Here is a 15,426-nt window from a genome sequence, read left to right on the forward strand (position 1 = left end):
TAATTCAGGCCTTGTGTTGCTGATGGAATGATGACCATATGCAAACAGTATGTTTCCACCCTTTGCTAGCCTTTTCCAATATTACTCCTCAAGAACTCAAGCCGTTGTTTTACAATCCTCTATCCACCCTTTGTACACATATTATGGCTAATATGTTGTTGTTGAGCCATCAAGTTTCTTCAAATTATGCTCTTTTCAACTCCAACGGATCATGGTAGCTTCGGGCGACATAGGGTGGCCCGCTAGGTAATTGGGACGTTTAAAAAACGAATATATGGTTTGACCAAGCGAAACATCCTAGTATTATGCGAACCACGACTCTTTTCACCCGCTTAGAGCAACTCCAACGCAAGGACCCAAACGAACACCGATTTTGTCCGTTTCGTGTCCGTTTGGGTTACCTGTCCGCCTAGTGGACATAGGGCGGACAAGCCTTGTATCCAACGCACGTCGACCCAAAACTCTCCGCGCCGCCCGCCCCCTCCTCTCTCCCTCGCGGCGCCCGCCCCCTTCTCTCTTCCTCGCGCCGCCCCTCCTCTCCTCCTCGCGGATCCCCTTCCCCGCGAGATTTTTCTCTGCTCGCGCCTTTGCTCGCACCGCCGTCCGGGCCTCGAGCCCCAGCAGGAGCGCGCGGAGGAGCCCTGCGCCGGTGGCCTCGCTGGGGCGTGGAGGAGCGGCCGAGCGCGCCGTGGCGACCTGCTACGGTGGCCTCGCGGCGGCGCGGAGGAGCGGCCGAGCACGCGTCGGCGACCTGTGCCGACGGCCTCGCTGCGGCGCGGAGGAGCGGTCGAGCGCGCGTCGGCGACCTGCGCCGGTGGCCTTGCTGCGGTGCGGAGGAGCGGCCGAGCGCGCGGTGGAGACCAGCACCGGTGGCCTTGCTGCGGGCGTTGCAGTCGCTAACATATGGGACCAGGGGCGGACACGAACGGGCGATGGCGGTGGACGAGAGCGTCCGCTTCCGTCCGCTTCGTACCCATTTGTTCCCAGATTTGGGTCAGGTTTGGGTCGGGGACGGACAGCAGGCGGACACGGACGTCCGTTTGGATCGCCCCGTTGGGCCAAGTTTTCTGTCCGGATGACCCAAACGAACAAAATGGGTCCTCCCATTGGAGATGCTCTTATGTTCTCTCTACTAACCATCATGCTTTTCTCGTCAAATGGCCTTCTCCACCCTCACTCTAGAAAAAGACGTGGTGTGTCTTCCACACCCCTTTGGTTTGCCATTACTTCGCTCATTCATCACCCCCTCCACTTTACTCGCTCCCTCTTCATCTATAACTCGCCCAAATAACCACATTAATTACTATGTTTACAACGGATGGTGGTCCACTAAGCTCTTCACCTCATGAGATATGTGCGGCGAAGACAGGCGTTCTTCATCCTCTCACCTTAAATCAGTATTCGAATAAAAACCTCAAAGGCCTTGCGGCTTTACTGTAAGCCACGCGTCCGTGGAAGGGAAGCCCGGCGATAGGATCTGCCTCCGGTGTCATGAAAAGCTCTTCTGTTGGATAAGCATCAACTACTCATGATGCTTTTGTCGCATCACGATGAGCCTTTTGGCATTGTGGACGAGAACAAAAAAATTATCCTTTTTGCTAGGAAAACACTCAGATAAGAATGAGAAGAAAAAATCATTGTTATCTCTTTTCTTATATGCTAAAATGGACAAAAGTAGTGAACAATAGTACATCAGTCATTTTGTTGTATGATTTTGAATCCAGTTTGTTTCCAAATGCATGTACAAATGTCTTGTTGCATCGTATCATAAATTTTGATTGAATTTGACCGGGCTATTAAAATGTAAAACATGCCACAAATGGTTTGTTGTGACTTGTGAGCTAAGAATACAAAATTCAAATGGCAAACAAGCACTTCAAATACCAATTTGATACATCATGCAAATAGTCATAAAACGTTCGAGTAAGTATGAAGACTCCACAACAATACCCCCATAGTCTTGTGACAAAGCCATATACATTCAAGAGGGCTCTATCTATCGCCAAATATGAACAATATTAAAACTTAAATTGAACTTAGCATGCCAAACCCAAATAACTGCAAAATCCCATTTTGTGATTAGAGAACAAACTACCCATTGGAGAAAGAAGACAAAGTTTACCTCTTATGGAGAATGACCTACACCACAACCTTGTTCATGGGATTCATGGGTATGGTCAGACTTGGCGGAAATTGGTGGAAGTTGTCAAGTACGTTTGTAAACCCCGCCTACATTCAAAATAAGTTTTAAATATAACAAATGCAATTCCCCTTGAATGTAGTCACATAAGACACCACATGTTCGGTGCCACTGCCCAATGACTTGTCAAGCTGACATCACAAGCCAAATAAGCTCACATATTCGACACTACTAGCCACACATTTGTCACACTGGCTTTGCAAGCCATGAAACGATGATAGAAACCACCGCCGTCAAGTGCGGCCACACATATTGTTCATGTGCATGCAACAGGTTATGCATGGTATAATAACCAACTCATCCTCGTCACAAAGTTGGCACGCACATACCTTTTGCCGACTTGGATGTAGGATGGGCGGTATTTCCTAGCTACGAGACGCTTTAAGTGGAGATAACCGCGGGACCGAAGAAGAAGTTCTTAGATGATGGGGTAAGTGATGTGTGATGACCTAACATGAATACATGGTTTCCTCAGACCCGTGTCTCCATGGCCAGTCATGAAATGTGAAAACGGGACGATGGCATGACGGCACAGCTGGGTCTACAACGAAACATCTAGCCGACCACTATGCACTGACGCGGTTGCCTCGTAGCCCCAAAGGGGCTCCATCATCGTCCTTTTGCGGTACCAACATTCAAGAAGCAAGGGGAGAGGGACGCAACTGCACGGGGAACTAGATAGAGGGATATAACAACCAAGGGCGATGACGGCTGGCGTGAGGGTGGAGCCATCGTGGCTAGACCGAGGATCGTGGCAGATCAAGGGCCACTACATGGAGACGGAACGCGATCATTGATTGCTCTTGGTTGGAAAACCATATTGCGACGGCAACTACAAACTGATGCATGTGCGGACCAGCTAGGGAGAGGGGATGCCTGTTCGCATGATCTAGGAGCGGTTTTCCTATACGACTGCCATTTAGAAAAGGCATCAATCAAACCAACGTCTTTTCTCAAATACGCACGAGCATGCGTATCATTCATTAAAGAGGAGGGGGAAGAAGGGAAGAACCCCGAAGTAACCAATGCACACGGTGTATTTACATGCCGGCTATTCCGACACTACCAAGAAAATGAGAAAAGCTACTAGCCCGGAGCTGCCCACCTAACTACCTCTGCATTTTGGGCCACCTTGCCAAACAAGCCTGCCTTGGTCCAGGCCTCCCATTCATCCATGATCCGCTGCTTGAGGAGAGCTACTGATGGCGTTATACCATTGAACACCACGTCGTTCCTGTGCTTCCAGAGCATCCAAAAGACTAGAAGAGAGGTTGCTCTTGTAGTTTTCAGGTTTGTGGCCAGTAGGTCCTGCCTGATACCATCAAACCAACGTCTTTATTGCACGTCGCGGGCTCACGGGGTTTTATAAAAGCCCGTGAATCTGTTATCTTGGGGTTTATGAAGAGCGGCGAGGATGAGGTGTGAAACCATGAATAAACCACCACCACCGGTTTCCTGAATACTCCCTCCGTCCGTAAACATAAGTCTTTCTAGAGATTCCGATATGGATTACATATGGAGCAAAATGAGTGAATCTACACTCTGAACTACGTCTATATACATCCATATTAAAATCTTTAAAAAATATTTATATTTAGGAATAGTAGTAGAGTAGTAAATACCATGGTCCATGGCACAGGCCAAAGCTGTGTAGTGTACCATGTGTCCCATACTACCTGAATCTGTATTGTGGGGTTGACTGAAGTTTCTGAAGCCGGTGGGCAGAAGGTGCGGCAGGCCCACAGTTTCAACGCCATAAAACCACACGGGTCACGGGCGGTGGGGCGACGCGACGGGAATATTTTATTTTATTTTATTTCCCTTCCTCGCCGAGGAGAACCAGGAAAAAAAAAATTAGTGTTAGCTCCAACCCGTAACGCCAGTCCTTTCTCCCCCCGCGGCGATCGCCGGAGAGGAGAGGAGCGGAGGGGATGGACGCGGCGGCGCCGTCGCGGCGCGCGGGGCCGAGGCGGGACAGGCCCCTCATCCCGCCCAACTACGTCAGCCTCCGGGACCTCCAGGAGCTCCGCCTCAAGGAGCAGGCCGAGCGGCGGCGGCGCCAGGAGGAGGAGGAGGCCGCCGCCAGGAGGGAGGCCGAGCAGGAGGAGGAGGAGCGGCGGCTGCGGAAGGAGGCGGAGGAGCAGGCCGCCGCGAGGAGGGCCAAGGAGGAGGAGGCCGTCGCGGCGAGGAGGGTTAGGGATGCGGCGGCGGCGGCGGAGATGAAGGGCTCCTCCTCCTCGTCGCGTGCCCCCTTCAGGTATAATGAGAGGCCCCGCGCAGGGCCGCGCGGGGAGGGTTCGGCCCTGAATAGTGGTGGCGCCGCGGGAGGCAGCAAGGGGCCGGGCGGCGACGCGGCCGATGGAACCCTAGGTGGCGGAGGTGGAGGCAGGGCGCGGGATGAGGGGAAGGGCAAGGCCTCTGCGGGCTTGATTGCCCGCGACCCAGCCGAGACAGCTACCAGCGGCAAGCCGAACGAGAAGAGCAATGGGGAGGCCTCTGGATGTCAGGGCACCGCATTGGGGACGAGCAGCGTGCCAGGCGAGCTGGCCGAGGTGGACACTGCTTCATACCGAGGCGGCGTCAAGCCGAGGTACAAGAACAAGGGGAAGAAGGGTTTCGATGGCCGGAGCACAGAGACAGCCATGACCGGCTCTTTGGTTGAGGTGGTGAAGGCATCGCCACCGCGAGTCGTTGATTCGGAGAACAAGGGGAATGCTGGATCGAGTAATCAGAGCACTGGAAAAGCTTCGGCAAGCTCACAGGGCGAGGCAGCTGAGGATTCACCACTGCAGGGAGTCAAGTCGGATAACAAGTGGAATAAGAAGAACAAACCCTCAGGAGGAAGGCAGGCGGGCGCACCACCGAGCGGCGATTGGCCGAACAGGAGGAGGGACCAGCCTCGTCCGTCCGCTGAGGGTAGCCGCGGCCGGAGGAATGGCGATGGTCAAGGAGCCGTATGGGAAGTAAAATCCGATGGCCTTGGGGGAAAGCAGCCGGAGGTGGAGGGGAAGGCCCACTCGCATCCGCCCACTGAGAGCAGCACTAACAGAAGGAGGGGCAGTGGTCAAGGAATGACCAGGAAGGGAAAATTTGAAGACTCTGGGGAGAAGGAGCTGGTGGTTGAGATGAGGGCGCATCCGCATCCAGCTGCTGACAGCAGTAGCTATCAAAGCAGCAGCGGTGATCAAGGAATGGCCGGGAAGGCAAGATCTGAGGACTTCGGGGATAAGCAGCCGGTGGGAAGGAGCAGCGGTGATCAAGGGATGAACCAGGAGGCAAAATCTGAGCGCTTCGAGGAGAAGCAGTCGGCTGTGGAGATGAGAGCTGTAAAGACCTACCGTGGGCAGCGGCCTGGCGGTTGCAGCCGAGTGAATGGCACCACAAGGCAGCCCGGCAGCATCTGGGTTCCAAAGGCTGCTGCTGTCCCAGTCCGCACCGAAGTCGGAAACATTCCATAGACAGGAAGTATATATAGTAGTAATATGTGGCAAGATGTGCCAGTGGTAGATTTTCGACAAATGAAGGTGCTAAATCCTATTTATAAATAGGAAGTGCATGTAGAATGTAGGTGCCCATGTAGGGCCGGCGGGCTTTGAGATTGCCAAATTGGTTTGCCAGACTTTGATATTTGCTAGATTGGTTCTGCGGTAATAAAAATATTGTAATCTCTGTAGATTCCTGCTGTAATTAAATCATTGCAATATTTTGGTGGAATTTGCACAAGATCCTTGCATTCCAAACATATTGCATAAACAAAAAGGCGTGGCATTGCAGGTGAGGATGGTGAATTGGAATTGACTTGTATGTGCAGTACATTCACTGATCATTGTGAAATTTACTGACTGATGCAGAGTTCAACTCTGAAAACTGAAGCATGTTTCCTCATTTCAATTCCTCATGTTACTTAGCGAGTGGCGCCGCAAGGCAGCACTGCGGCATCTGGCTGCCCATGGTTACTGCTGTGCTGGTCCGTTACGAAGTCGGAAACTTTCCATAGACGGGAAGTATATTTAGTACTAATATATGTGGTAACATGTGCCAGTGGTAGATTTTCAAGTAATGAAGGTGCTAGATCTTATTTATAAATATTAAGTGCATGTAGAATATAGGCGTCCATGTAGGGTTTGTGGGCTTTGAAATTGTCAAATTGGTTTGCTGGACTTAGCTATTGCCAGATTGGTTTTAGAGTAATATTGTAATCTCTGTAGATTCCTTCTGCAATTAAATCATTGTCATTTTTGTGTGAAACTGGCACAAGATTCTTGGGTTCCAAACAGATCGCATAAACAAAAAGGCATGGAATTGCAGGTGAGGATGGTGAACTAGAATTAACTGATTTACCGACTGATGCATGTTTCCTCAATTCAATTCCTCATGAAACCTATACATTCTGCTGTTTCTGGTTTTACTGACTGATACCTGTTTCCTCAATCCAATTCCTCATGGAAGGTATACATCTGCTGTTGCCAGTCAGCGATAAAATCAAGCTACAAGGTGTTTGTGTTCTGCTATGTTTGTGTTCTGCTATTTCAAATCAGAGACAAGACAAAAGCAAAAGGGTTAAACTGGTGTAGAAGCATTGCTAGCTCCCCTTGGTTGATATGAGAGTATCCTCATCCGAATATCACAGTGAGTATGCTGCATTTCTCATCCAAAATGTTTTGCATGCTAGAATCAAAACATCACATATTGCTGCATATACTGATGATCCCCTGAATCACCGTCTAATTTCTACTTCCCATCGCTTCATCCTCGCACTGTTACCTCCCCTAAAGCGAGGGGAAGTACCTGCTCATACCATATGGTAGAGCGTAGAACTCCTCGCTTCTGCCGTCATGCCTGTAGGACTTGAATTTCTCCAACCACAGCCAGCCCCTGTCCCTCCTCACATGGGGTTCCCAGTAGAGGTGTGTGCAATCGAGAAGGTAGGCAAGTATGGCAGCAACAGTCGCGGGCGAGGAGAATATCACGTTGACAATGACATTGAACTGAAATTTCAATGAATAAGATGGTGTAGGTAGTGATCAGTGTGAAAGTTATATTTATAATAACTAGGTTGTGTCACCCTGTAGTTGAGTCTACATACCGCTAGTGAACGTGTGTGAGCTGGTCCAAAGCCGTAGAATGTCTCAAACTCCCGGAAGTACTGTGGTATGGATAGCCCCAGGAACAAGGAGATGCCGAGTATAAACTTGCTTCTCCGGGTGTTAAGGTTGCAGTATTGAAGGAAGCAGAGGCCTGCAGCAGCTGTTTCAGGCAGAAAACAAGATCAACAAAATAAAAATGTTATGAACATTCGAGGATTTGATTCCATAAAATTCTGGTGGATTGTTATGTAATGCTCACCTGAATAAGCAAAGAGAACACAGTAGAGTGCAGAGAAAATTGGCAATGGGATAGATGCAAGAATTGCCCCAAATTTTCCTGTTGATTGTTAAGCCATGTCACCCAAATTAAGTCGCTGACTATAAATGGTGATCACTGATCACTGATAGTGCTGAAAGATTCAGAGAATAGGATCACTACCAAACAGCGAGAAGAAGATCATGAACAAAGCTGAAATCTTGATGACTCGTCTGCTTCCAACTCGCGTCAAGGCCAGTAGACCGCAGTTCTCACTACACAATATAACAATGACAATCAGTTAGATATTTCATTTAGGTGATTTCTGAGCAATGATTCTTAGCAGGCTAAAGTACTAGAGTAGATGTAGAGCTCATTACACTGAAGCTGCTGTGCCTGTCAACGTACCGCACATCCCATCTAGTATGATAGATATACCCTGATAGTTTGGAAGTTGCTTAGCAGTGAGTGTGCTGGAAGCAAAATATTCACGAGAAAATTCAAGCATTTAGTCGTGTTATTCAAGTACCTGCCAGCCAATTCCACGAGCGAAAACTGAAGGCGGGACGAATGTCGCGCCTGCGTATCTTGACACTGCGATTAGTGTGCCAGTAGACTGAAAGTAAAATTGTTCATCAGACTAAACCCAAGAAATTCCTTGTACCTAATGCTACTCTGTTTTGCAGAATTGCGGCGATCCGATACAGTCCCAGTCTCACTGAAGTGCAGAACTGAAGATGTGTATGTACCTCAATAAGCGAAGCGAAGGAAGCGGCCATCATGGCGAAGCAGTCTTGCGCGCAGAAGATGGGGTATCCCCACTGGAACGGGTAAGGGAACCTGACCCTGCTCATGGCAGAAGCAACAGGATGCGTATGTCAGTGAGCCACTCCAAGGAGCATGAAGACTAGGCAGTAAGGCTTCAGAGTCAGAGGCCATACCAGGGCGCGGCATGGATGAGGCCGGAGCTGTCGGTGCGGCAGCTGAACTGCGTCACGGGGTTCCTCTCGTCGTATGCGCCGGCCGCCGTCAGTATCTCGGCGAAGATCCACACGATGATCACCGTCACCAGCACCGCGCACCGGCCGAACACGAAGCTCCCTTTGGCAAAGTAATGGGACGCGTACTGCAAGGGCAAAAGAAGAGAAGGTGGTCAGGAAATGCATTCTCAGTTACAAATCTAGTCTAGAGAAAAAGAGACCAATCTCTCATGATACCTCTGAGAATATTAGGAGCAGAACGAGCGTCGGGAGACCGATCTCGATGCATTTGGCGACCTGCAGAACAGCCAAAGTGTGTTGACAGAATTCAGAGACTGAATCAAGAGGGGAACAATCCAAGCAAAAAGCAACAGCGAGTGGCAACAATCATGGCATCAAGAGCTCCTGTCTTTACCCCTGGGAATGCGAAGTAGAAGAGGCCGAGCGCGGAGAGCGTGACGAAGGGGACAGCGGCGAGGGGGCTCAGGAACCTGGCACGAGAAGCACAAGCAGCGTCAGTGCAACAAGTAACAGAGAGAAGGTATTGATGGGGATCGGAGACGGTGGCGTGAGGCAGCGAGCGAGGAATTGTCGGACAACCTTATGAAGACCCTCCATATGCCGAAGAAGCCGATGACGGCCTGGAAGACGCCGGCGATGATGAGCGCGCCCTGGAGCGACCGCATGGTGTACACAAACCTCTGAAAGAAAACGGCATCGGTCGATCAGTCAGTCAGTCGTGCAGCCGCCAGCTGCTGCGGTGCAGGACCAGGACGGGACGGGACAGAGCAGCAGGGAGAAGTGCAGAAACGGGGGCCGGACCTCGAAAGGGGCGCCGATGAAGAGGATGTATCTTGGGCTGATGATGATGGCGACGGCGGCGTAGATGTAGGTGAAGGAGCCGCCCATGACGGCGGGGAGCCGCGTGCCGAAGTGCACCTGCAGGAGCGTGTTGATCCCGGCCAGGAAGAGGATGGTCTGGATCACGATCGCCTTCTCCTCCTGCAATGCATGTGGCACGAGCTCGGTCGTCAGGACGAGGAGCACAGGGGCACCATGACAGGACGGAAGGGATGGAAGATGAGGCTCACATGGCCGCCGCCCATGATGGGGACGAGGATGGTGGCGATGATGACGGTGGTGCCGAGCATGACCAGGTAGTGCTGGAACGCGACGACCACCGTGGTGACTGCGGCAAGGGAGAAGAAGCAGGGACGTCAGTCAGAACTCGGAAGGAACCACTGGTGAACCGGCCTAGCCACCGGCTGCGGATGAGTGAGCGGCGAGGGCACGCACTCCATGGCGGCGGGCTGGTGATGCAGTAGTCGAGCTCGGCGTACTGCTCCCTGCAGGGGTGCGGCACCAGGTCCTCGGCCTTGACGGGCGACATGGCGCCGGCCGGCCGGCGAGCGGCGAGGAGGGGAAGGCGAAGGGGGCGGGGTCAGTTTACAGTGTAGTGAAGCGGCTGATGGTGGTGGAAGAAACGCAGGCGCGCCTCCATTTATGTAGCCGGTGGCCTCTCCCGCTTCCTCTGTCCGTGCGTTTCGTCATGTCGCTGTGCGCTTTACCACGTCTGTGTCGGTGGATGAGCCGCCTCTTCTGTTCTCTTAGTGTCAAAAAAAAAAATGTCTTACATCTTGGGACGGAGGGAGTAGTTAATCGTACGAATCGCAGTAACTTTGGAACTGTACGAATTGCAGTGGATTTTTAGTACGAACGATGTCGTTCGCTCCAAGAGGCTCTAGCCAGACGCCCTGCGCCCTTTTCCTCACACACACCGCTAGAGGCTTGCCATGCTATAAAGAGTTATAAATTGCCACGTTGCACAACGTAGTCGTCGCTAGGTGGTCTACGGATCTGGATGTAATTTTTATTATTTCTAGTGTTCGTTGTACTGTCATGATAAGAGATGAATAGATTGCAATTTTTCTCGCAAAAAAAAAAGAAAGAATTTGTCATGCTGCAGCAAAGGAACTTGCCGTGTGTTCAGTGGTAGAAAAAGATCGCCATGTTATAACCAAAAGATTTACCTTGATACAACAGAGTAAGTCGACACGCATGTTCAGGAGCTGCCATGCTACAGCAGAAAAAAAATGTAATTGTCATGCAATGCAGAGAAGTTGTTGTGCTCTGGACGTTTGTTCGCGCCGTTTGGATCGTTCGCTCCAGGAGGCCCAAACGAGCGAGCAATACGCGCGCGATGCAGCCTAGAGCATTCGTTCGGACGACCCCTCCCAGAGCACGTTCGCTATATAACATTTTGCAAAAAAGAAAGAAGGAAAAGATATACGTGCATCGAGAGAGTTTCATCAGTGGTTGACCCTCGCTCGCTCGATCGAAGCCGTTAGCCAGAGATGGGGCCAGGCGCCGTTTGGAGAGACGAGGACACGACTGGGTAGCTTTTAGGTAGGAAAAAAATATTGAGGTCCAGCCATGCATCATCGTCCCCGTCCCGTTACGTACGTACCCTCCCCGCTTTGCTTTGCTTTCCCACGTTGTTAGATGGGGTTGGCGAACTAGCTAGCTTGGGTCTGGTTTCCCTCAAAAAAAAAAAGAAAAAAAAAAGCTAGCTTGGGTCTGGTGTGCAGTCCCAACTCCCGTTCTACTTCCACATGCATCACGGTTGCTTCCGCCGGCCGGCCGTGCGCCTGTCCATCAGCCGGATCGGAAGTGCGTATTTTATGTGGCGTGGTTGGAGTTGGAATGGTGGTTCTGGGGTTGCAGCGACCGGCCGGAGCAAGAGCAAGGAAGGATGCGTTATGTGGAAGCTACGAGTGGGTGGTGGGACGATAAGACAGTAGGCGTATGACACAAACTGATCGATCGATCGAGACGGCATGGGATTAGTTGGGTAGATGCTGGCTGCTGCGCCAATGGATGCCGCCGTCGCTATGCGTTTGTCTCTGAGAACGGCATAATTCAGGGCTCTAGCTATAGTATACCTTTTTCTTTTGCGGGGCAATTAGGCCTGGGCTAGTAGCTTTTTTTATACACAATCTTGGGCTAGTAGCTGGTAATATAACTACACTCGGCTAGATAGGCTGATCATGGGCGTCAAAACTCCAAACGGGATTTCAATGAGCTAGTCAAATCTCGGAAAAGCTATATCCCGCCTCCTACGAGACAGAATGAGCCGTCTGTGTTTGGGTCTTGTTTCGAAAGAAGTGGGCATTGGCGCCGTGAACCTTTCGCCCGGTTTTAAGAAGGTTTCGATCATTTTTTTTCTATTTCCCCATTAAGCCGATTTTCTTTCTGGTGTTTCCTCTGTTTTTTTCCTGTTTTTTCAAAAATAGTTTTTTTCTTCTGCATTTTTCATATGCTATGAGCATTTTTCAAAAATTATGCGAACAAAAGTTTACCTTTCATGAGCATATTTTAACATGCGAACATTTTTTAAATGTCATGAACACTCTTTTGAATGATACAAACATTTTTTCAGGTTACACAAACAAAATTTTATGTTTTCATGGTATTGTTTTAATTGTCGAACACATTTTTAAACGGGTGAACTTTTAGATGTCACATTTTTTTTTCAATTTGCACGAATGATTTTCTACACTTGATCAACATTTGCTAAAATTAGTAAAATAGGAAAAAATAGCATGTATCATGGAAAACTGTGGCATGCATGCTGGGAAAAACCATGGCGCACTAGCCCTTTTCATGTTTTGAGTCGTGGTGTATTACCCCCGTGAAAGAAATTTGCATGCTTTTTATGTCAGCCCCAACGCATCTCCGTGTAGGCGAGGCAAGGAGGATCAGGCCAGCTACAAGCGAGACATATAGCATGCCGTCAAATCTATCGCGGCTGCTATTTCTTGCCCGTTGCGGACATAACTGAGACTAGCCTCTAGTCCCTGCCTTACAGGGTAGGCCCAGTAATGTAGCATTAGTGTGAGTTTTATTCTGAATTTTCTTTTTCAGTTTTTTCACACTTTGCATCCTTTTTTTTTCGGTTGTTCTCTTTGGTTTTTTCCGTTCTCATTTTTTCTTTGGTTTTCCTTGTTTCTTTCTTCAGTTTTCATCATTTTCTTTATTTTTTTAACACATGTCTATTTTTTCACACACATAGTACATTTTTCATATACATCAGAAACATTGTTATGCATGTTTAACATTTTTTAAATACATTATTAATATTTTTAAAATATGTTTTGTTTTATAATATTTTCATACACATTGTATAGTTTTCATATACGTCTAAAACATTTTTTATGCAAGTTAAATATGTTATACATAAATAATTAATATTTTCAAATATTGTTTGTATTTTTTAAATATATGTTAATTTGTATTTAAATACACGTCAAAACGTTTTTATGAATGATACAACTATGCAATAATTTTTACATTGTATAAACATTTTTTAAATGTCACAAACATAGTCCCTCCATTCCTAAATATAAGCCTTTTTACGGAATTCAATATGAACTACATAGGGATGTATATAGACGTAGTTTATTGTGTAAATTCACTCATTTTGCTCCATATGTACTCCATATTGAAATCTCCAAAAAAGACTTATATTTAGAAACGAATGTATTATTTTTGAAACACACAAACTTTTTAAAAATGATTTTTTAATGTTAAAAAACACTTTCTAAATTAGACAGATATTTTTATTACATTGCATAACATTTTTAAAAAATGCCACATATATTTTCTTGTAGCACATGAACATTTATTAAATGTCCCATATATATTTTTGAATTGTACAAACATTTTCCAAAAGTAGGACAAACATACATTTTACACTGCATGAACATATTTTTAATGTGCGTTGAATGATTTAAAAAAATATTATTATTTTATAATATATGTATTTAATAATTTTCAAAATATAAAGAAAATTATAAAAATAAAAGAAAGCCACATGTGAGAGACATCAACATGTCGAATCCACATGACAATTGGGTCGACCCACTACTGGCTCCGAGTAGGTGAGTAGTGCTATTGCCTTGCATAAAGGGAGACATAGCCACGCCCCAATCTATGTCCATGGTGTAATTCAAGGGAAAATAGAGTATCAGTCTGATATGGTCGCACTAACAAACCCCAGCCCTGTGTGGTAATGAAACATAACCAGACCATGAGCATGTATGTATTTTTGTTTGAATCACTAATTGAGAAGTACTCCTTTCAAAAATCACTTCCACCTTCCAGGTTGTGACAAGTGGCGTGCTGCATGTGCGTCACTTGTCGCAACCTTTAAGTTTTTCTTTTTTTTTCGTAAATCCGTTTATGCAAAACTTTTTATCTTTAAACCGTGCGTCTAAATTTTGAATCATTTTCACCGTTGCATTCATTGTGTTGAGATCTTCAAAACTAGATCACATGTCGATATGTTTTGACGAACTCTTTTTCCAGAAAAAAACTACACCTGGGAGCAGGTGTTTTTTTTCTTTCTGAAAGCCGTTTCTGAGAGGCACACCCGTGCTTCTCACAGAAAAAAAAGAAAGCACTTTTTTTCATTTTCGAGAGGCACGGTCGTTCCTCTCGCGGAAGCAAATCCAAGGCACGCAAAAGAAAAGAAAATGTTTTTCCCGTTTTCGAGAGGCTCGCGGAAGCAAAACCGTGCATCTCACGGAAGCAAAACTATGCCTCTCGTGAAAGTAAAAAAAGTGTTTTATCCGTTTTCGAGAGGCACGGCCGTGCCTTCCCGGAAGCAAAATTGTGCCTCTTGCGAAAGCAAAACCGCGCCTCTCGCGAAAAAATATTTTTTCTTTCTAAGAGGTGCCTTTCGTGAAAGCAAAAAAGAAACAGTTTTTTCGTGCAATTTTTTTCCAGAAAAAATTTGGTCGAAGGAAAGACCGATGGAAAACCAAAAAGAAAAAAACAACAACAGAAAAAGCATCTAAAAAGCCAAAAATACGTGTGAAAAAATAAATCCGAAGAGAGCGCCTAAAGCGCGACACGTGGCAGCCGCTGAGAACGCGCCAACTGACGCGTTCTTAGCCTACCCCAAGTGACCCTTGGGGAGGCTCTCCTGAGTTTGTTGCTCCCACTTTTGTTGCTATGCCACACCCAAACATCAACAAGTAGTCATGCAGATTAGGCTAGGTTATATTCTTCGCATTAGTTATGTTTCATATCCATGTGACCCTTCCACATCAGGAATTCATGCATGCCAACCATAATTTTTTTTAAATAGTTGCAAATCCATTACATATTTTCATATACATGCAACCATGACACGTCAGCAAGCCATGCATGTTTTTTTTTTTGCGGGTGCAAGCAAGCCATGCATGTTAATCATAAGTTGCCTTTTTTGCACTAATTATCTTTTCTATTCATGAAACTCTACTACATTAGCAAGTCACGCATTCTAGTCATAAGTTACTTTTTTTTTCATAAATTTTATGTTGTCATGCGTACTACATGTGTTGGACATTCGGAGCGTACAGATATAGTTCATGCTTCATAATTTTGTTAGAAAATGAAATTCTGTCAACTGCAAAATATGTTTCTCTTTTTATACATACTTTTGTTACATGCTTCAAATTTTGTTTTTATTTGTCGTTTGTTGAAAATGCAAGTGGAGAACACTCTTACATTGGCTTTGCATTAGTATCAATTGATTTTCTGTAGCACCTATTTATGCATTTCTTCCAACAAGGTATCCGCAACAACACACGGGATAACATCCATATGTTTCAACTAAACACTTATTTCACATGAAAATATTCATGTGTTTACTAAAAAGGAATAAAAACTAAATTTGAAATTCATGTATAATAAATCTAGCGTTCATGTATCATAAAAGTAGATAAATAATATCACGAGTCAATAAGATAACCTAAAAATTACTATAATGATAACTAAAAGCAAAAGCATAACAACAGGAATATATAAATAACGAAGAAAAAACATAAAAATAATAAAAGAAAGGATTACAGAAGATAT

The 15,426-nt window shown here is 46.8% G+C and overlaps 2 protein-coding genes across 2 annotated transcripts; one reads left to right on the forward strand and one right to left on the reverse strand.

Moving 5' to 3' along the window:
• Positions 1–4,009: 4,009 nt before the first annotated feature.
• On the forward strand, positions 4,010–5,940 carry LOC119286995 (oleosin GRP-17-like). The gene has a single exon (XM_037566471.1). The coding sequence runs from the start codon at positions 4,132–4,134 to the stop codon at positions 5,656–5,658; it is 1,527 nt and encodes a 508-aa protein (XP_037422368.1). The 5' UTR covers positions 4,010–4,131; the 3' UTR covers positions 5,659–5,940.
• A 588-nt stretch (positions 5,941–6,528) lies between these two features.
• LOC119286996 (nucleobase-ascorbate transporter LPE1-like) lies at positions 6,529–10,000 on the reverse strand. The gene is made up of 14 exons (XM_037566472.1): positions 9,820–10,000; positions 9,615–9,712; positions 9,346–9,525; positions 9,124–9,224; positions 8,939–9,014; positions 8,761–8,820; positions 8,485–8,669; positions 8,293–8,389; positions 8,073–8,159; positions 7,924–7,982; positions 7,727–7,818; positions 7,547–7,624; positions 7,287–7,447; positions 6,529–7,188 (listed from the first exon to the last, which is right to left on the reverse strand). The coding sequence occupies exons 1-14, from the start codon at positions 9,911–9,913 to the stop codon at positions 6,970–6,972; spliced, it is 1,587 nt and encodes a 528-aa protein (XP_037422369.1). The 5' UTR covers positions 9,914–10,000; the 3' UTR covers positions 6,529–6,969.
• Positions 10,001–15,426: the final 5,426 nt, after the last annotated feature.

This window comes from Triticum dicoccoides, chromosome 4A (genome assembly GCF_002162155.2).
Source record: "Triticum dicoccoides isolate Atlit2015 ecotype Zavitan chromosome 4A, WEW_v2.0, whole genome shotgun sequence".
Lineage (NCBI taxonomy): Eukaryota > Viridiplantae > Streptophyta > Magnoliopsida > Poales > Poaceae > Triticum > Triticum dicoccoides.